At 34.7% G+C, this 21,778-nt stretch overlaps 1 protein-coding gene across 2 annotated transcripts; it reads left to right on the top strand.

Moving 5' to 3' along the window:
• Nucleotides 1–300: 300 nt before the first annotated feature.
• On the top strand, nucleotides 301–21,602 carry LOC109101408 (sphingosine kinase 1-like). 2 transcript variants are annotated; one of them, XM_019114775.2, is made up of 5 exons: nucleotides 301–940; nucleotides 12,786–12,935; nucleotides 15,163–15,257; nucleotides 15,388–15,503; nucleotides 17,658–21,602. In XM_019114775.2, exons 1-5 carry the CDS (start codon nucleotides 472–474, stop codon nucleotides 18,376–18,378), a joined length of 1,551 nt encoding a protein of 516 aa, XP_018970320.2. In that variant the 5' UTR covers nucleotides 301–471; the 3' UTR covers nucleotides 18,379–21,602. The 2 variants fall into 2 exon arrangements, with proteins under 2 accessions (XP_018970320.2, XP_042575469.1); XM_042719535.1 differs by lacking the exon at nucleotides 301–940 and adding an exon at nucleotides 6,891–7,147.
• Nucleotides 21,603–21,778: the final 176 nt, after the last annotated feature.

The following is a 21,778-nucleotide window of genomic DNA, read 5'->3' as shown; positions in this document are numbered from 1 at the left end:
TAAACTATCTATCATCTTTATTATTATTATTTATTTCTCTTTTTATTTTATTTTTTATTTTTTTATTTTTTTATTTCAAGTAACATATTTTCTCACCTTTTTAAATTAGTTGTTTTAAATTGGATTTTATTTAGTTTAAATAATTTTTTTCCAAGTTTTTTTTTTTTTTTTTTTAGGTATAGTTAAAGATAATAATGTTGATTAATCTTTTTTTTTTTGGATATGTACCACGGTAGGTAAAAGTGTTTTATTCATTCACACATGGTCATGGTATAACTTCAGAGATTACAGTCCTCACACAGCGTTTGTTAGTTAAATCACATCTCAGGAGTGTCCGAGTGTCACGGTCACGCCCTTTGCCTCCGTTATTTTAATGTCATGCCGCTTTTCCGTCACTAGGGAGAGATATGAACTCTCTCTCCCCCGCGCGCGCACACAAGCACACACACACACACACACACACACACACAGATGCACATGTGTTTAAAGAGCGTCCCGCGGCAGCACGCACTCACTGCAGCATCGTCCCGCCGCGGGATGGATGAACCGGACGCGGCGCCTCAGCGGAACGGGTCCGCCGCGGGCGCGCGCATGCACGGTTTGTTCACGGAAGAGGACACCGGGCGGCTCACAGTCGCGCTGACTCTGTCGGACAGCTGCCTGACGGTCCAGACGATCAGCTGCGCTTCAGCGCCGGAGCACCTGGACCTGCGCGACTGCCTGGGGAGCCGCGCGCACCGGGGCGAGGCGCAGGGCGCGCAGCTCTGCTTGTATTTCTACCCGTACCGGCGCCGCTGGATGGCCTCGGGTCCGGTGCGCCAAAGGGACGAGCGGCGCTTTCGGCTCGGTACGGAGGGAAGCGATGAGGACGCGAGCCTGCGCGAGGCGGAACGGTGGGCGCGCGCCATCAACACCGCGCGGCGTCCGGAACACACGCACGGTGAGAAACCAACTTAATACGGAGCTCAAACTCTCGTTCACTCAATAGACAGGTGAAACTTGTCTTCTGAAAGGTGTCTTCTTCATGAGCGCGTTCGGTAACGCTTCGGAACAAGAACATCAACAAACATTACACCTCAGCTACGAAATAAATAATAGATAAAAATAGAAACCATTACAGAAATAATGGTTTCCACTACAAATACCATAACAAACCATCAACTTAAAAAAAATGGTTTCCTGTAATGAGTTTTAGGACATATGCCATTAGAATTTATTGGATTTAACAAGCCACTAATAGAAGGCGACCAATTACCAGAGACCCACAGTGTCCATTACAGTTTCCATTAAAACCAGTGAAATTCCCATTATAGTCCACATTCTGTGATGATTTCTATTGTTTTGTTGTTTTTTTCAGTAGGGACAACTCTTTAAAAAGAAGATTATGCTATACCATGTTTTTTTGCAGATATATCTTGATATGTTGAGGTTGTCAGTGCCATGGTGCATAAATACGTCAGTCATTCAGTGTTTGTATTTTGTGTTGTCATCTCTGTACCATGGTACTACCACAGTCCTTTCTGTAAACAGGCTATATCCAGCAGTATTAGCTGTTAGAAGCAGTGACTAATAAAAAGCACAGTGAAAATACAGTGATACCATGCAAACGGTATGTGAACTCGGTAATCATTCAGTGGGGAATATTTTCTGTGTGTCAGCGTGACATGCCTGTTCCTTACATTCACACGCGGCTTCACCTGTTCAGTGTGTGACGATGAGGTGTGACAGTTTGCCAGGAGGAGAATATGAGAGCTAGATGACATCCTGAACTAGTCTGACCTGCTGGATGACAGTCGTTACTGTAACGTATGTGGTAGTTCAGGACTGCTTAGCTATAAACCTGAAGTGTGTGTGTGTGTGTTTAACATCTGATAGAGACAGACATGATCTTGTTGTGTGTAATTCATGAGTTACAGTGCATGAGATGATGCTCAGATGTGAAGAGATGCTGAGAGGACATGAGGTGTCACCCGCAGACGTATGGGACACGTCCATCTCCATCTGTCCACCCTCATGTCCAACACTGAGGGGTTTAACCCTGTGAAGCCTGACATGAAACATTAGTGGAAAAATTTACTGAACCTTTACACCAGAGAAATCTTTGCATGTGTGTCTTTTGTTGAGTATCATATTTAATTAGTCAGGCTTTTATGACTCATATAGTATAGTGAGAATATGGAGGAAAAAAATTGTAAAATGATATTTAAATGCTTAGTTTTATAAACAAAGCTATGTAGCTTCAGAACATGTAATGCTATACAATACAGTGATACCTGGAGATAATAATCATTCCTCAAAAGGTTTGAGATGTTTGCAAGGTTTGGAGCGATCATTCCTTTTACTGAGGAACAGTGAAAGTGAAGGTTCTGGAAACAAACGCTTCTCAAAAGATTTTACAGCAAAAACACACACGGAGCACTAGCTGAAGCCAGACGTTTGTACAATTACTTGCTAATAAGGTCTAAACTATTAATCAGATGACAGATGGAATGTAGTTTGTGAACAACAGGTTTGTCAGAATTTGTTTTGATGATGCTGATCATGTTTTAGAGGCCTAGTAATTTGAGTATCAAATACACAGTTGGCTTTATAGGGTTAAACTAATTTTTCAAATGGTGTTTTAAAATCAATCATCACTGTTATGGTTTCTTTAGACAGTATCTAGTTGTTTTATGCAACAAGACAAAACTGTTCTGGCATCATTTAGGCAACAGATATTGTAATTATGTCAAGCATAAACAATTCAGCTGTTTAAATCTTTGATCACATAAAAATAGGACAGACTCTTCCTGCAAGTTTCGCCGGATGCCGTTCATGACAGTTTCTCTGTTTGTGCTATAAAAAGCTGAAACACACACCGGAGACTCCGTACGGCACAGACTGCTCGTTCCAGCAGATATTTGATCAGGACGAGACACATCTGGCCTTCTAGAACTGAGGAACGAGGAAGTTCTGAATGATGAGGTCGTTTTAAATGATTCTAGGTTACCATGGTAACTCGGAATTCTAGTTAGAGGAATAGTGAGGTACCGTGAGGACAAACAAACCTCTCCCCAATGTGTTTATGAAAAATAAAATGAAAATTTGCTAAACAAATACTCATCCTCAGGCTGTCTAAGATGTAGATGAGTTTGTTTCTTCATCAGATTTGGAGAAATGTATCATTTTATTACTTGCTCGCCAGTGGATCCTCTGCAGTGAATGGGTGCCGTCAGAATGAGAGTCCAAACAGCTGATAAAAACATCACAATAATCCACACCACTCCAGTCCATCATTTAATGACTTGTGAAGAAAAAAAAGAGAAAAGCTGTGTGTTTGTAAGAAACAAAACCATCAAGATGTTTTTTTTACTTTGCATGGTTAAAAAACAAACAAACAAAAAAACCGAGTCCATAATCCATAATAATACTTCCTGTAGTGAAAAAGTCCATGCCCTGTTGTCTCTAACATCACAATCCACCCACATATTTGACTGTTTTGGCTTGTAAATGGTGCTTAATATGTGCAGATTTCTCTCCTGATTCACTTAAACTGAAGGAAGTAGTATTATGGATTATGGACTTGTATTTTAGTCAGAATCAACTATTTCTAAGTTAAAAACATCTTAGTTATGGATTTGTTTCATTCATACACACAGCTTTTCACTTCACACGATGTTAACCGATGGACTGGTGTTGTGGTTTTGTTTTTTCTATGTTTTTAATCAGCTGTTTGGACTCTCATTCTGACGGCACCCATTCACTCCAGAGGATCCACTGCTGAGTAATTTTCCGTTGTGGGTGAACTTTTTCCTTAACACATTGGTAAGAGGTTTGTTTGTCCTCACAGTGCACTCAATCATGAAAAGAATGAGCCAAACCAAATAACTCCTTGCGGCAAAATATCTCTGCAAAGACATCAAAGAATTCATAACAATGCATATTCATCTACGTATGTGCATATTTATGATGGTTGTAATCTCTATATTTCTGTATAGTTCTTTGAGTATTTCTGCAGCCCAAGACAGTGGTATTTATACAAAATTAAAGACAACGATAGCAGTGTCTGAGCTTTCTAGATATTGTAAATAGCTCTTGACTAAGTTACTGTAATATGTAAACAAGTTCAAGTAAATCTATGTCTTGATAGTCTTTAAAGATAAGTGTTTAATTTCTATACCACTAACAGCACCAAACTATGGCCATATTTACATTCAGTGCTGGACCGCTGCGGGCACAGCTTGCCATCTACTGCTCACAGGCTCAATCATACTGCAAGCATATGTTTAATTGATGAGTTTGTTCCACCATGTGTGATCCGCAGCAGATGATAATACACTATTTAACAGAATACATGTATTTTAAATGAGCCTCTCCTGTATGGAGAACAGTCACATGTGAAGATGCCCAGAAAATAAACGCAAAACGTGATTCATTCTTCATCTCTGAGAGCCGAGATGCTCAAACCGATAGATGACGGCAGTGTAAACAGGTATCTGGGGCTGTTTTTATAGAGGGAGGCTTTGTGTTGTATTGTGTTATTGTCATAGAAGTTTACAGTACTTCAGGGGAGATATTTAAAGAGGGCGTATTGTACATTATTTAATCATTTTAGGCCCACTTATGTTTTTTTTTTTTTTTTTATCTAAACAGTCAATATTTAGTTTTTTTGTGATCCATTTCCCATCCTCCGCCCACGGTCTGTTAGTGAATCCATACTGCACACTGGACTGGAAATACGATCTGCAGACCTCTGAGCTGAATGAATGATTTTATGGGACTTTCCAGGAGTAAGAGCGTGCAAATGATATTTATCAGTCTGTGTGGAAGCAAAGTCATGTTAAAGAGGAACCGGGTCGATACTGTGAATGCTTTCGAGGATAAAAACATTGGATTTGTTAAAGTTTGCGAGGTGACATCATATCGTCGGCAGATATGTGTTTATTTGAGGGACCTAATAGCAAGAACTGTATGTATACAGTTATGTGTATGAAAAATAATTAGAACCTAATTATTATTAGTAACTTCTGGATGGACTGATATTCACAAGTCATTCACAAATATATATATATATATATATATATTATATATATATATATATATATATATATATATATATATATATATATATAAAAATTTAAATCTACAAAGTACATTTTTTCAAAAATTTAAATAAAATTATTTAAAAATAAAATAAAAAAATTAAAATGATATTGTATATTGTGCTTGATAGTAAAGCCATATATATATATATATATATATATATATATATATATATATATATATAAATTAAATATTTAAATTAAAATACATTTAAATTATTAAGAAGCAAAAAAAAAAAGATTTTTTTTTAGTAAAATAAAATAAATAGAAAAATAGAAAAAATAAAAATTTATAAATAAGGCAAATAATATATTGTACATCATTTCACAGTCAGTCAGTCTTTTCCCATGTAAGCGGGCAGTTTGTTAAACAGATAAACAGTGAAAATGAGCCTGTCTGTGTGTGAAACAACATCTGAACATTAAACATCACTTCCATAGGCTTTTCACATTCAGTGATTTGAGCAGCAGCTCTTGAGCTCTCAGCTGCTAATCATTTTCATTAAAACACAACACAGTATAATTACACCAGAACCCAAACACATTTAGCTTAAGATGAAGATTAATTTCTATGTAAAGAGAGAGAGAGAGAGAGAGAGAGAGAGAGAGAGAGAGACGGCTCGTCTGCTGATGCTGGAGACATCTCTGTGTTATTTCCACAGGGACTCCAGCACAGAGTGTGTATGGATCTGTATCTTCAGTGAAAGCCTGAAGGGCCTCTAGTGTTTCATCTGCGCTGCCCTCTGACCCCTTGACCTTTCCTCTGAGTGTCATGATGCTGTCAGGCCGCATCTGATCACATTCCCATGAGCCCCTCAGCCAAAACACGCCGCCCATCATTTATTGTACATGAGCTGTGTGTCACCAATCTACTGCAGAAAATCTGGAGTAACGTTTCATTTTCATGTGGTATAGTGATTGTTTTAAACCCGACTTATTGTCTTTATGAAACAGTTTTGTATTTTTTTGTAGATGATTAAATGTATTGTTGCCACTCACAATATACAATATAATATTTAATATATTATTTTGGATTTTTTAATGATGATTTTAAAAGCCTTTTATTTAATATTTAATTTTTATATTTTATATTTAAAATTATCAATCATGAAATTAATAATTAAAAATTATTCAATCATATATTTTTAGAAAAAAAATTAATTTAAAATTTTCAATGTATATTTTTTATATTTTATATTTGTAATGTTTTTTTTTATATTTAATCTAATATATATATTTATATATATTATATATATTATGTATTTTATATATATATTATTTAAAACTTTAATGTGTTTATTTTATTTATTTCAATTTTCTTTAATTAATTTGGATTTTTCATTTAAAATGTTTAATGTATTTAATTTATTTACATTTTAAATTTAAAACAATTTATTTACATCTTTTAAAATATATTAATTTATATTTAAAATTATTTTATTTATTTACATTTATAAATGTATTTATATTTAAAATTATACTCTTTGATTTACATTGTTAAAATGCATTTCTATTTAAAATTATATAATTTGATTTAAAAAGCAATTTATTTATTTATTTACTTATTTATATTTAGAATTATTTTATTTACATTTCATTTTCACTTTAAAGTAAATCAGCCATATAGACTATTTTAGTGTATTTATTTATTTATTTATTTATTTATTTATTTTTTGCTGACATTGATTTGATGCAGCTTAATGATGCATTACACACACACACACACACGCACACACACACACACACACACACACACACACACACACACACACACACACACACACACACACACACACACACACACACACACATATAATCACAGTGATGACACATGCATTAATCCACATGATTGCTTAATTATGTTCCACATGATTATTATTCAAATAATCGTTTGATTAATGAGCTGAGGTTTAATGTCTCTGGTTTGGAGGCTCTAATTATCAGTGCCAGTCAAGCGTCAGCGTTTGAGCTCTCCAGCTTTATATTTCATGATGAATGTGTTTTCAGGAGTTTCAGATGTTGATGGATGAGAGTTATTTTACTCGGCCTCCATCTCTTACAACAAGGTCAGTGAGACTTCAACACAAAGAAGGGCCTTCTTGCTTCATCTATCTATAACTCTGGTGCTCGTTTCTCTAAAGAAAGCCGTTTAAGCCGCTGAATGATGTTTTGTCGGCACGCAGCGGTCACACAGACACACAAAGACATTCATTACACAAGGACACGCAAAAACACGCTACATCTACAGTGAATGGAGCTGCTGAGCTGCTTAAGCTTTCATAATGTGACAGCGTTCATATACATACAGTTACACTATTTCTCAAAAGTTTGAAGTCTCTTCTGCTCACCAAGGCTGCATTTAACTGATCAAAAATACAGTGTTTTCTAAGTAAATATATGTTAAAATGCAATTTATTTCTCTGATGTAAAGCTGAATTTTTTCATCATTACTCCAGTCATTTCTGATTATCATCAATGTTGAATATATATATATATATATATAGTATTATATATATATATAATATATAATAAATAAATATATGTATATATATAGTATATATATATATATATATATATATATTGTATTACTGTAATAATAAAAAAAATGTGTTTCACTCTAATGAAAATAATGTTGTAATGCAAACAGATGTTAAAGGAGACATATTATGCCCCTTTTTACAAAATGTAATATCTCAGGTGTCCCCAGAATGTGTCTGTGAAGTTTCAGCTCAGAATACGCACAGATCATTTATTATATATCATTTTGAAAATGCCTGTTTTGAGTGGAAGCAGAAACACTCTGTTTTTCGTGCCTGTCTCTTTAAATGCAAATGAGCTGCTGCTCCCCGCCCCCTTTTCCAGAATAGAGCTGTATCATTACAGCTTGTATCTGCTAAAAAACATCAGTTTTGATTCTGATTATCATGTTTATCGTGCTTAAATCATGCGTTTTAAACCATATTAGTTTAAACTTCTGATATATTTTCTGTGAACACACATCTGAAGCACATGGACAGAAAACGGCTGTCACAGCATGTGAGTACTAAACTAAGTTCTCATTCACACTCAAGTTTACATTAAAAACACACACGAGTTACAAAAACAGCTGGTTATGTCTGTGAAGGTAAACTGTTGGGAAGTAAATCGCATGTTTATTTTAGATCTGTGTGGCAGCAGCAATATACAGTAAATAAATCAATGTGCAGCCACAGACAGAACAGTTAGGATGTTTTGCTCAAACTTTCACCATGGCATAAGAGCTGGTACACCATTATCACCTGCAAAATCAAAATTATGGTGCCATGGGTGGAAATGTGCAGATTAGGGGGTGGTAACATTATAATGAGATCCTTTTTCTATGTCACAGTCGGAGCGAAATCTGAAGCGCTGTTTTTTTTTTTGTTTTTTTTTCTCACAAGCTTGCAGAAAAAGGCTTACCAAAACAAAGTTACTGCGTTGTCCTTTTTCATGTTTCATGGGTAGGTAGATGCACCTGGGACCCGATTATAGCACTTCAGATCAGATTTTCATAATATGTCATATTGAATGCATCTAAATACAGACTGTTTTCCTTTCGTTTGGTTTTGTTGTGAAATGTGTCCTCCTTTGACAGGTTTGGTGAGATGCATAGAGAAGTTTTTGGATACTTGTGGTTTTGTGTTTGGATAGTTATATGTAAACACACACACACACACACACACACAGATGTGTAAACACACACACACACACACACACACACACACACACACACACACACACACACACACACCTCGGTATCTCCTCAGCATATGTTCACAGTTCAGCAGCTGTGATGCTGAGAGCTCCACCAGTGTGAGAAATGAAGCACACATTCATCTCTCTCTCTCTCTCTTTTAGTAAAAATAGATGTCTATTTGTAGAATCGCAGACATGCTCTTTTTGGTTCTTTGGTTTTGGATGTAAAACCATTACTTCAGTTTAAGCTTTTAAACTTTGTGCAAGACAGCTCAGATCCATAGCTCATCACATTTAACCTCCAAATGAAGGAAAACAACATCATTTTATTTGTTTCTGATGACTACTTGAAATGTTTGTCATGGTTTTTTTTGTGCCAAAAAGACTTCTTTTTTTTCTTTCTTTTTTTTTCAATTTTGGCTCTCCATCTGACCAAATTAATTAAATATGGATGGTTATTATGTTAATGAATCATTAAGAATATTTATGAAGAAAAAATATGCTATTTAATATTAATTGTATTACTAAACATAATTTATTAATATTGTATTTATTAATATTGTATTATTTTATTCATTAATAATGTATTCATTTATTAAAAATGTATTTATTTTTTAGTCACTTCATTTAAATTTTTATTAATTATTTTTATTTTACTTTATTTATTTTATTTCTATAAACTTTAAAGATATATTTAATTAATGAAAAACATTATTAAAATTTTAATTAATTTTATTATGTACTTATTTTATTTGTTTTTTATTTAAATCCTTTTATGCAAAAATGCAATAATTTTTTATAGTTGTCAAGCATAATATAACAATCAAAGATTTTTCCAAAAACAAATTAGTTTAAATCTATTAATGCCCGGTAGATTTTAAATATTTTATTATTATTATTTTATTTTTTTTACTGTTTTATTGTCCCTGATTTAATCAGTTCGGATGAAAACAGAACGTGCTAGTATGAATAAATATTTAGATTGAATTGCTGTTTACGTGATTAAATTATTATAATGATGTAATTAATGTCAATCACACAATAAAATATAATTATAGTTTTTCATTTTTTATTGTATTGTGAAAGAAATGTATAAATAAATAAATCAACTCAGAATGTGAGTAATTTTTGCAGCTTCGTTCCCTCAGTAGTCAGCTGTCTAGTGTTTGTAACGGATCTGTTTTGATGGTGTTCCTGTGTGAAGCTGAAAGTCTCTGCAGGTTTGTGCTGTTATGAAGGGAAGCGCTGTAATTTCAGGCCTGTCAGAGGCTCCGGTGCTAATTAGAGTGTGTCAGTGTGAATCTGCCGGTGAATGTTAATCAGTCTCATTGTGAAAGCGCTGATACTAGCGGGAGCGAGTGAATGTGGCTGTTGTTTTGCGGGTTTCTGAGCGCTGGCATTGATGCGTGTGACGCGGCACCCGCAGGAGCTCATTACGGCCCTCTGCCCCAGAGGATTCTGGGTTACGGATGAAGCTCAGCTTAAACAAGCTCCTGCTGCTGGATGTGAAACTCTCTCAGTCCACAGGAAGTGGCAGAGATCATTTACTAATGCAATAGGTCAAGCACTGCAGTGATTTTATCACCGTTAAATGACTCGGAGCAGTAAATCAGTTTAACTAAAGACTTTGAGCTGCTTATTGTCTTTAAAAGCATTGCTTTTTATAGATGATTAAATGTATTATTATTGTGAATCACAATATACAGTAATATTCTTTATTTCTCGTTTTTTTAGTTTTATAAATTATTTAATGTAATTGTGTTAAAATATGTACATTTATTTTTATTAATGTTGGTTTTAAATCAAACTATATTATTTTTTGCATTTTATTGTGTTATTATTGTCAGTTTGGATGAGTTACAGAAGCAGTGCTCATGAATCATTTGTGTTGTCGTGAAACTGTGCCATGAGTAAAGATCCAGGACCTGTTTGAGACCTTCATGTGTTTCTCTGTCTTCATCCTGAAATAGCCGCAGGGCTCTGAACGTGTCACCTGTCTTCCGGGTCAGTCGTCCCGTGAGTAAACGCCCCCCAGGAAACCAGTCTGTCCTGCTGAACCGGATGATTCCAGAAACCCTGAGCTCCTGTAACACACAGAAACACTCTCAGATTAATGCATCACAGAATCAAGGCAAACCCGCATCTGTCTGTGTCCCGTTTGGGAGTTTTTAGCATTAGCGCTGCCATCTGTTAGCTGTGTTCTCACCCGAGGCCTCACACTCTTTTCTTACGATATTTGTTAAACATAAAACCTCTTAAAGAGAATTAAAATCATGCTTTCAGCAGCTGATGAAAACTGAGTTCAGCAGGACAATCTGACTGAAAAATCATGATTTATTGCATTAGTAAAATAATAAAAAACAAAATAAAATAATAAAAATAGATAACAAATATATGTGAAAAAATTAAATAATTTATATATATATATATATATATATATATATATATATACACCTTATTTATTAAACTGTTTCATTGTAATTTTATATAAATGCATTTTTTAAAAAAAAATACAATGCAGTAATCTAAAAGATAATAAATAGCACCAATTATGAGTAAAAATGAGCAGCAATAACTATTTGCTTAGTACCTTCAGTAGGAAATACATCACATGGTTAAAACATGAATTATGCACATATTTTAATGACTTTACCAATTAAATATATCATCAGATACTCACATTTATTTTATTTATTGTTTAATTGATATTTTATTAAACAATATGGTATTTAAGACAAATTATGAATTAAATGTGTCCTTTTATTGTTGCTTGGACAAAATGCTGTACATTTCTTTGTGAAATTATAATATAACTATAATAATATACTAATATAGCACTTATATATCATTGCTCTTTTGTTGGTTTTGATTGCTTCTATTGTCCTCATTTGTAAGTAGCTTTAGATAAAAGCGTCTGCTAAATGACAAAATTTAAATATAATGTTAATGTAAATAACAAAACTAAATTGAAATTTTAAAACAAGCCCCAAATCAAATAAATAAGTAACACAAATAAAATAAATCTTTTCATATAAACAAAATAAGGCTTTGTCTGTGCTATTTCCATTTAAAATTAGAGGCAACCACTGCATTTTAATCATGATCCAAACAAAGATGCTGCATACATGCAACATGAGCAGTTTTTAATCTAAATTAGATTGTATCATTTATAAAATTTTGAAGCATAAACAGAATGGTTTGACTTCAGTTTTGTGAAACAGTACATAATATCTGCATGAAACAGAAACAGCAGACGAGCAGAATGAGACGCAGATTCACTTTCTGCCAGCAGGTGGCGCTTAAAGCCTTTCCTTGGTTACCGCTGTAAAGAAAGCAGCGCTGCACTTATGAACTTTAATATGCATTATACAGAGGCAAGATGAAAAGAAAAAACACCATCTAAACATTTCTAATGACAGTAAGTTCCCCTCAGACATGTCTTCATATTAACTCCTACCCTTAACTGAATCGCGATTTGTTTAGCATCTCAACCGATTTGAACCGTCACATATTTGAATCGATTTTCAACTGGCTCGCAGTTAATCGTTACATACCTAAAATGTTATTATTATTTGAAATTTTATTTCAGACAATCTATTTTATCTTCATTTTTTTTTTTTTTATAATGGTTATTTCAATCTATTTTATAATGTTTGTATTGTTTTATTATAAATATATTTTTATAATCGATCTTCATTTTTTTTTTTTTTATAATGTTTTTTTATAAATATTATTATAATATAAATTAAAAATCTATAATCGAATTTATTAATTTATTATTCTTATACTAAAATTATATTTTATATTTAATATTTTATTATTTATAATAATAAATATTATTATGTATTTGTATTTTTCTGATTTTTTTTATTTTATAATTTTCTTTTTTTATTTTGAATGTTTCCTGTACTCAAACACAAAACGTTCATTTATCTGATTTTTATCCTGTATGTAAATGTTATTCTCTCTCTCTCTCTCTCTCCGTGTCAGGTGTGTTGTTCTCTGAGGTTCGTCGACCGTGTGGCGTGATGGTATTGGTCAATCCTCAGAGTGGGCGGGGCCAAGCAATGGCTCTTTATAATGGCCACGTTCAGAGGATGCTCACCGAGGCAGATATACCGCACACACTCTTCATCACAGGTGTGTAAAACACACACACACCACAGACGCTCTCTGAACAGTTTCAGCTTGTTAATTGCGTTAGATGATTTTCTCTCTTTATTGAAAATGCTTCTATATATTTCATGTGTCAAGTCTTAAGAGATAGTTTTGCCAAAAAAAAATGAAATCATTTACTAATCTTCATGTTGTTCCAAAACACTCTTTCTATCTTCTAGAAAACATATTAAAAAAATCCATATCGTGAAAGTTAATGGGGTCCAAAGTTGTTAGGTTCCCAGCATTCTTCAAAGTATGTTCTTTTGTGTTCTGCAGACTGAAAAAGTCAATAATATAAGTAAATGTTGACACATTTATCAATTTGGACTCAACTATCCCTAACCTGGTGTGCTTTTCTGGATACTAGCTAATTAAGTTACTTTAATTATCTTGCAACATATTTTTCCTCAGACTGGGGCTCCACCATGACAAAGTCGATCTAGTTCTAGTTCATCATCATCAGAGTCTATATACTCATAAAACACAAGTTCCCGTCTCACTATATAGAGCTGGCAGCTTCATTCAGAAATCTCATGATTAGTCAGAAAGCAGATGAAGAGCTTCACTGTCAGAGCATGAACACACTCACATCTGACTGATGACGACTGATCGCATCTGTGTGTGTGTGATGGGTCTGTTTATACATCCATCAGTGAATGTTCAGAGTGTGTGTTTGTGTCATTAGACGTGTATCTGCACATCAGATGTGCATGATTCAAGGCCCATTCACACCAAAAACAATAACTACAAAGATAACTATAAAGATAACGAAATTAGCATCCACACCAGCGAACGATATCGTCTGTTTATTCTAAGCGCGTTCGTCTGCCGCTTTAAATTCTTGAGCTCGTTATAGCAGGACTGATTCTGATTGGCTGTCAATATTTTTATTGTTCATCAGCTGGAAAAAAAATCATTCTGAAAGTGATTCCAACAATAGATAGATGTAAAGAAGGATCGATGAAATGATGGATGAGGGATGGTGGATGGATGATGGGACAGATAAATAATTTTTTTTCTGCCTGTGACCCGTCTCCCTCTGTTAACACTCCACACCACATCCACACTGAAGCCAATGAGTGTGTGTGTGTGTGTGTGTGTGTGTGTGAGTGTGAAGTGCGATCTCAGCTTTAGGCATTTCTGCTGAATCAGTCACTATGAATCTTCACTTCTGCCACACACACACACAAACACACACACACACACACACACACACACACACACACACACACACACACACACACACACACACACACACACACACACACACACACACACACACACACACTCTCAGGATTTAAACTTCATACAGTTCAGACTGTGACACTTTAATAGGAGTTTTGTGCATTTTTCTTGTGCTCTGCTGCATCTGACTAAATTATTTACATTCATTCATTTAGTTGTTGCCTTGCGCAGCTTACAAATAAGCAATATCACAAGCGATCTGTCATAAGAGCCAATTATGTTCAATATCAGGTTGAGTAAACAACTACATATTGTTCAAAAGTTTGGGGGCTAATGTTTTTGATAGAAGTCTCTTCTGCTCACCAAGGCTGTATTTTTTTGATCAAAAATACAGTAAAACAGTGAAATATTATTACAGTTTCTATGTGAATGTTTTTTATTTCTGTGATGTAAAGCTGAACTTTCAGCATCATTACTCCAGTCTTCAGTGTTGCTGCTCAAGAAACATTTCTGATTATTATCAGTGTTGAAAACAGTTGTGCTGCCCAATATTTCCATATTATTTTTTCAGAATTTTCTTGACACATTTTGTTTTTTGGGATTCTTTGACGAATACAAAGTCCCAAAGAACGTCATTTGTTTGAAATAGAAATCTTTTGTAACATTATAAATGTATTTACTGTTGATTTAGTTTAACCTGATGTACCAAACTAACTAAATCAGAAATAAACATAATATAAACTAAATAGACATATGTAAGATAAATATGAATGAATGAATAAAAGTTGCAAAACTTTAAAATAAAAACAAAAAATTTATAAAAAATAAATCTAATTCAAAATAGTAATAAAAAGTACAACAGCATATCAATGATAGTAACATAACCACTGAGTGTAGCTGAATGCGATGCTATCAGATCTCTCTCAGCAGGTGTGTCAGCACTTGTTAGGATCTAATAGTAGAGTTTATTGTATCAGAGAGAATGTGCTAAGGACTCACGGGACAGTTATCTGTGATCTTACAGAGCGTCAGAATCACGCGCGGGATCTGGTGCGGAGCGCTGACCTGACGCAGTGGGACGCTCTGGTCATTCTGTCTGGAGACGGACTGCTGTTTGAGGTGTGTGCAGGTCGCTTGTGTCCATCTCTGTGTGTGTGTGTGTGTGTTGGGCATTCAGCTCACGTAAGTGTGTGTGTGTGTGTGTGTGTGTGTGTGTGTGTGTGTGTGTGTGTGTGTGTGTGTGTTTTAGGTAGTGAACGGTCTAATGGAGAGGCAGGATTGGGAAAAGGCCATCCAGACTCCTCTGGGAATCCTGCCCGGAGGTTCAGGAAATGCACTGGCTGCGTCTGTCCATCACTACACACGGTGAGCCAATCAGAGTGACAAGAACCGCCCACCACACCGTCTGATTGACATGTGAAGAGACCAACCGGATTTAGTTTCTTTACATGATGTTTAGAGACCAGTAAATATGAAAGCCAGTTCTGTCCAATGGCAATAAATTATGGCCAATAAGAAAATATATTATTATTATTATTATTTAAATGAATGAATCGAATTAAATTAATGTATTTAAATTGTATCAAATCCAATATTAAATCTCTGGCCAATACTAATAAGTTATGGCCAATTGTAAAATTATGTTATTTTGTATACACTTTTAAAATAAAAGACTAAAAACTAAACTTTTTTAATTTCATTCATTTAAATGAATTATCTAATTCAATTTGAAATTTAATAATTTAGTTTTATGAAATCTGATATTAAAATTCCAATGCCAGTAATCTATGGCAAATGATAAACAAAACACTAAAAGCTTTCATTTAAATATTGAATTATTTTAACAAATTATTTATTTAAAATAATTTTAGTAATTCAATTTACATTTTAGGAAATTTAGTATTCAAATTCAGACAAATAAAGTTATGGCCAGTAATACAGTTCCTTAATAATTAATACATAAATCAAAAAAAAAAAATTTAACCTATTAATTAAAAAAAATAAATAAATTTATCTATTAATTAAAAATAAAATTAAAATTTTCTTAATTTTCAAACCAAAAAAAAAAAAAAAAAAATATATATATATATATATATATATATATATATATTATATATATATATATATATTTTTTTTTTTTTTTTTTTAATTTTCTTAATTTTGAATCCATGTACATTAATGCACACATTTTTATTCTTTTTTTAAATTCTCTAAAAATGACATGTGTCTTATTAATTTGCTAGTGTTTTGAATTTTAGTTTAGAAAATAATCTAAATGTCAAGATAAGGGAAATAAGCATCCACAGTTAAATATCCAAGACCAAAAAACAACAAAACATCTCTAATATATATTGTGCATTTCTGTTGGATATCTCTTTCATTCATCATTGAATGTCTTGAACAGAACGCATTAAAATATGATTCGATGCCATAAAAACTGCAACGTGGTTCTTCGGGAGAGTTTCCCAGTGGACCTATACAAACTGAATCAACTCCTTGAGATAAAGTAAAGCCAGCCAATCTGTCTGGAGCATGTGGTTTTCAGAAAGCATGTGTTTTCTGAATCTCTGATCTAGAGTCAGTGTTCATACAGAATAGGTCAGACCTCATGTGGTTTAGTAATCTCCATTAAACTCAACTGTTGCTGTTTCGTTTAGATGTTCAATTTAAAGTTTGCGATGTAAGCAGTCATTACCGAGAGTCATTAGCGTGTGTTTCTGAGAGCTGAATCTCTGAGGGTTTAAACTCAGCATTTCTTTGAACTAAAGAATAAAAGTTTGGCTCTGCTGAGAGAGAAAAACAAAAGAATGCATTAATGACTCACTAATGACTTACATCGGATCAGAGAGGGGTGTTTTCAGGTGACTAGAGCAGGCGGTAACAGTCAGTTCATGAAACACTCGAGCTCGGCGATCTCTGCAGAAAAACGCTGACTTTAACCTCATTAATAGACTCATTTCTATTCATGAAGATGAAGCAGACATTCATCAGGGCTGGACGTACCCGAGAAATGATTGAACACCAGCGCAATTCAGCTCAAAATAACCGCTCACATTCAGAGTGTGGCCGTTGGATTTTTTATTAATGAAGCACAAGCGCCTCCTACTGGCGGTGAGAGAGACCCAACGTGCTCAAACAATCATTTGATTAAATGAAAATTCTGTCATTAATGACTCACCCTCATGTTGTTCCAAACCCGTAAGACCTCCGTTCATCTTCAAAACACAACTTAAGATATCTCTGATGAAAGAGCCTCCCATAGACAGCAACACAACACTATACTTTTTTAAAATATTAATAGCCTATGTACCCTACTATAATAGTATTGGACTAAATGTACTAAATTGTACTGTTACTGTTATGGAGATGATTTTTTATAAACAACTAATCATAGGCCTACAAGGTTCATTTTGCTGTTTGCAAAATGATGCATGCTTTATTTTACGGTCCTTTTAACCTTATATTTGTCCATCCAGTAAACAGTAATCTCTGATTTTGGTGTTTGCTTGTTCTCTGCAGAGCGTCTCCGGTGTGGGGTGAAGATCTGCTGACCAGCTGTGGCTTTTTGCTCTGTAAGGGTCTGGTGTCTAAACTGGACCTGATCTCCATCCGTCTGTCGTCCGGCGCACGTCTCTTCTCCTTCCTGTCTCTGGCCTGGGGCTTCGTGGCCGACGTGGACATCGAGAGCGAGCAGTTCCGTCAGATCGGAGCGCTGCGCTTCATCCTCGGCACACTGCTGCGCCTGGCCTCCTTACGGATCTATCAGGGAAAACTGGCCTTCCTGCCAGCCGAAAACGAGTGTGGATCGGACTCCGCGAGCTTTTCCCCCTCCGACAGCCGGCTGCCCGACCATCTGCTCGCCCCGCTGGAGCAGCCCGTCCCACGGGACTGGACGCTGGTGGAGGAGCGGGAGTTCGTTCTGGTGCTCGCCATGTTCCAGTCACACCTGAGCGAGGATCTGCTGGCGGCTCCGGACGCCCGCACCGACGACGGGCTCATCCACCTGTTCTATGTGACGGCGGGAATCTCGCGCGCGGCGCTGCTGCGGCTCTTCCGGGCCATGCAGAGTGGGACGCACCTGGACTGCGGCTGCGCACACCTGGTGTACCGGCGCGCGCGAGCACTGAGGCTGGAGCCGCTGAGCGCAGCGGGCGTCATGACGGTGGACGGGGAGCGTGTGGAGTACGGGCCCGTTCAAGCGCAAGTGCACAGAGGAGTGGCCCGCCTCATCTCCGCGTGAACCACCGACAACCGTTTAAGGGCCAGATTAGAGTGCAATTCCATAAAAGTGCCGATGGGATGGAAAAACTCGGCGAGTGATTTACTAACAATGTGCACAGTAAAGATCACAGACACAGTCAGAAAATTTCCATAATGACCAGTACAATCTACCAAGAGCAGCGCAAATTACCGCCTGACTTACATCCATAAATAATGGCGCAAATACCAGTAATTTGATGAGAGCAAATGTTTGTAGCTAAATCGTGTTGAGTGATTCATTTGAATACTCTCCTCACATAAAATTTGCATTTGAAAGGGAAACTCCTACAAATGCGTATTCAGTAAGGTCAGATACAAAAATAACTTGAAAAAGAATTCTTCACTGCCCGTCCTGACAGTAATAATTTAACGCCAAAAGACGGTTTACGCTGACATAAGCTGTTAGTAAATCTGGCCCTTAAACGGTAAATCCTTTACCTGAAGCAACCGCACAATCCTGACTGGCTGCCGTTAAACTTGAATTTAATGTTCGTTTGTTTGTTTGTTTTATTGAGGAATTGTAACTTTGAGTGAATCTCACGAAACCAGGTGTCCAGATCATAGCCTATTTCACCCTAAAATCAGAAGACAAAACAGGAAATTAAATTATATACTTCGTGGTTACAAGATTGACTGTTTTTACTTTGACATTGTTTCCCTGACATAAATTTGCATAATTTAAATGTGGAAAAAAATAAAAAAAATCCTTAAAAAATTGCCAATTTATGTTAAAAATAAATACTTATTTTCTTTGATTTTTGGGATGAAATCTGAACTTGAGCAGGTTGAGAGTCATCACTTCTGATGCTTGTTCATCTGAAAACATGTCTAGGTCACATTTCACCCCCAAAAAACAAGAAAAGAAAATTTGCTTTAGGAAAATTTTATGGTTTTACAAGTTTACATTAATTTTCCTGACAGTTAAACATATTAAACTAAGCTATAATTTTTTTATTGAAAAATAGCACAATTAAAAATATCCATGTGATCTACAAAATAAGCTTGATTTTCTTTATGCAAACAAATAAATTAATAAAATATATATTTATTTTCTTTGCCTTTGGAGGTGAAATATGAGCTGAGCAGGTTGCGGCTCGTTTTAGGGTCACACTTCACTCCAAAAATCAAAAGAAAGAAAAAAAGAAATGCATAAAATTGACTGTTTTTTTATACTGACTGCTAATTGACTGTTTTTACTTTATGCAAAATATCATTTGGAATTGATTTTCTGTGGGTTAAATATGAACTGAACAATTTAAGATTCATCATCTCTGATGCTTTTGCATCCAAAAACATGTCCACGTCACATTTCACCCCAAACAACAGAAGAAATTACATTTTGCATTAGATGACATTGTGACTATTTTCATTACAGTCAAACATATTATATCCTAAATAATAATTGAAAACATTCCCAATGCAAAGCTTCTTCATTTAATACAAAAGCTTTGTTTTCTTTATGCAAAACACAGTTCCTTATTTCTTTCCTTGGATTTTTGGAGTGAAATATGAGATCTGTCATCTCTGAGGTTTGGTGAGTTTCATGGTCTCTGATGCACAGGCATCTGTATTATGCTGGAGTTTATGCTGCTGCGATGCACCAATCTTGATTTTCAGAAGTGCCAATGTTGAAAATATGATATAGTTTTTCATCTTTATTTTTCTATGATATAAATCAGGTTATGTTTATGTTTGTTATTATTTAAGAGCAGTTTGACTGTCAGTGTGTGTGTGTGTGTGTATTTGTGATTAAGCCTCACCAGCCGCCTGCACCAATATATCGCAATATCAACTCCATGAAAGTACGAAGGTTTTATTATACCTGCCGTAGACAAGCCATTATTTAAAATATAAATACTAAAATAGAAAAACAGAAATATTTTCCTTCTTGCCATGAAACTGTTTTGCTGTTATTAGCTGTTTCTCTACTGTATGTACCAAACATGCTGCCTTCAGATCCTCCTGGGAAATTACAATTTTTCATCAACAACATACAAAATAACTACTAAATATGCTGTATTGTTGATGTTGTAACATGCTCAATGCCCCGTCACTGAAAGCTTGTTTTTCTTGAAATTCTTATTAAATGATTTAAACTATTTTAAATTTTAAAAAGCTCTTTAAAAGACACAAAATCTGATTCACTTCTGAGGTCAGACAGATTCTAACATTACAATTTTAATTGAATAAATAATAAAACAAGAAAATGCACAGATGTTCATAATGAGCAAAAGTTGTTTGCTTATATAAGCATCAACTTGGTTCATATTCATAGCATAACCATCTTTTAAAATTAATCTGTACATTTTCCAAACAAGATGAAATGTTTAGAGACTAAAACCATCACAGAATTCATCAAATCCATTGATAACACTTAAGTTTGTGCTGCCGTTTCTCCTCCAAGATGATGTCACTTCCTGGGTGATGTCATCAGTGAAAGGTTAGAGGTTAAAACATTTTTTAAATGAGCATCCATAGCCAAAGCTGTTTGCTTCATTGTGAACTAAAATTATTTTTAAATTGTGAGTTTGTCATTTTAGAATGGCACTGAGGTTCCGGGGTTTAAAACAACCAATATTCAAGTATTCAAGTACTTGCATTAATAAAATTCAATAATAGCACAATATCTTAGATGTATTAAAGCTCAAAGTTCAAAATATCAGTATGGGTTTTTCAGTGACCAGTTCTTTTATGTTTGAATTTTGTTCCTGAACATTTTTGAACTTGAAAATTTTTTTACAGGCTTGTACAGACCGGCCAGATGCAGACCAATGGACAGATTCAGGCTTATCATGACTGAAAGGTTTAAAGCCGTATAGATGATCAAACATCCACAGGACATGTTGTGTTGATTTGTGTATATATGACACTCTCTAGAGTTTGTAACGTGAACAGTGTGACTTATTGAATCAGAGTTGAAATGATGTAAACACTCCATATTGTTTTTGATGGTAAAGGAATTATATTTGTTTTCGCAATAATTTTGAGACATTTGATTTTTGTATGTGTGTGTGACCAGAGGGGAACAATCGGAATATAAAATTGCTTTGATTTATTTGCAAATTAAAAATGTTCATATGATTCCAACTTTACTGTGATATTTAAATAGGAGTCTCTATACTTGAGATAAATGTAAAAATATGTTCTATATTTTTCCAATATTATAAATTTTTATGGAAAAAATAAATAAAATTTCAGATGGTAAGTGCATTTATGTGTACGTGTTGTTTTTATGTGTAAGATGACATGTGAATCAGTAAAAACACTGTAATTAATAACTAATATAATTACTTTTAGAGTGGAATGATCATATAAGCTTCTTAGCATTTTCTTGGTTAAGAAATGTTTAGGCCTTTATTATGAGGGAAACCTTTTATTAA

The sequence above is a fragment of the Cyprinus carpio genome, chromosome B3 (genome assembly GCF_018340385.1).
Source record: "Cyprinus carpio isolate SPL01 chromosome B3, ASM1834038v1, whole genome shotgun sequence".
In the NCBI taxonomy this organism is placed as follows: Eukaryota; Metazoa; Chordata; class Actinopteri; order Cypriniformes; family Cyprinidae; genus Cyprinus; species Cyprinus carpio.
This window is presented reverse-complemented; position numbering and strand designations above follow the sequence as displayed.

Coding starts and splice junctions, on each gene's coding strand:
- LOC109101408 (XM_019114775.2), top strand. CDS start 472: ATGCACATGTGTTTAAAGAGCGTCCCGCGGCAGCACGCACTCACTGCA. Junction 941..12,785: donor GCGTCCGGAACACACGCACG/GTGAGAAACCAA, acceptor TCTCCGTGTCAG/GTGTGTTGTTCTCTGAGGTT. Junction 15,504..17,657: donor TCTGTCCATCACTACACACG/GTGAGCCAATCA, acceptor TGTTCTCTGCAG/AGCGTCTCCGGTGTGGGGTG.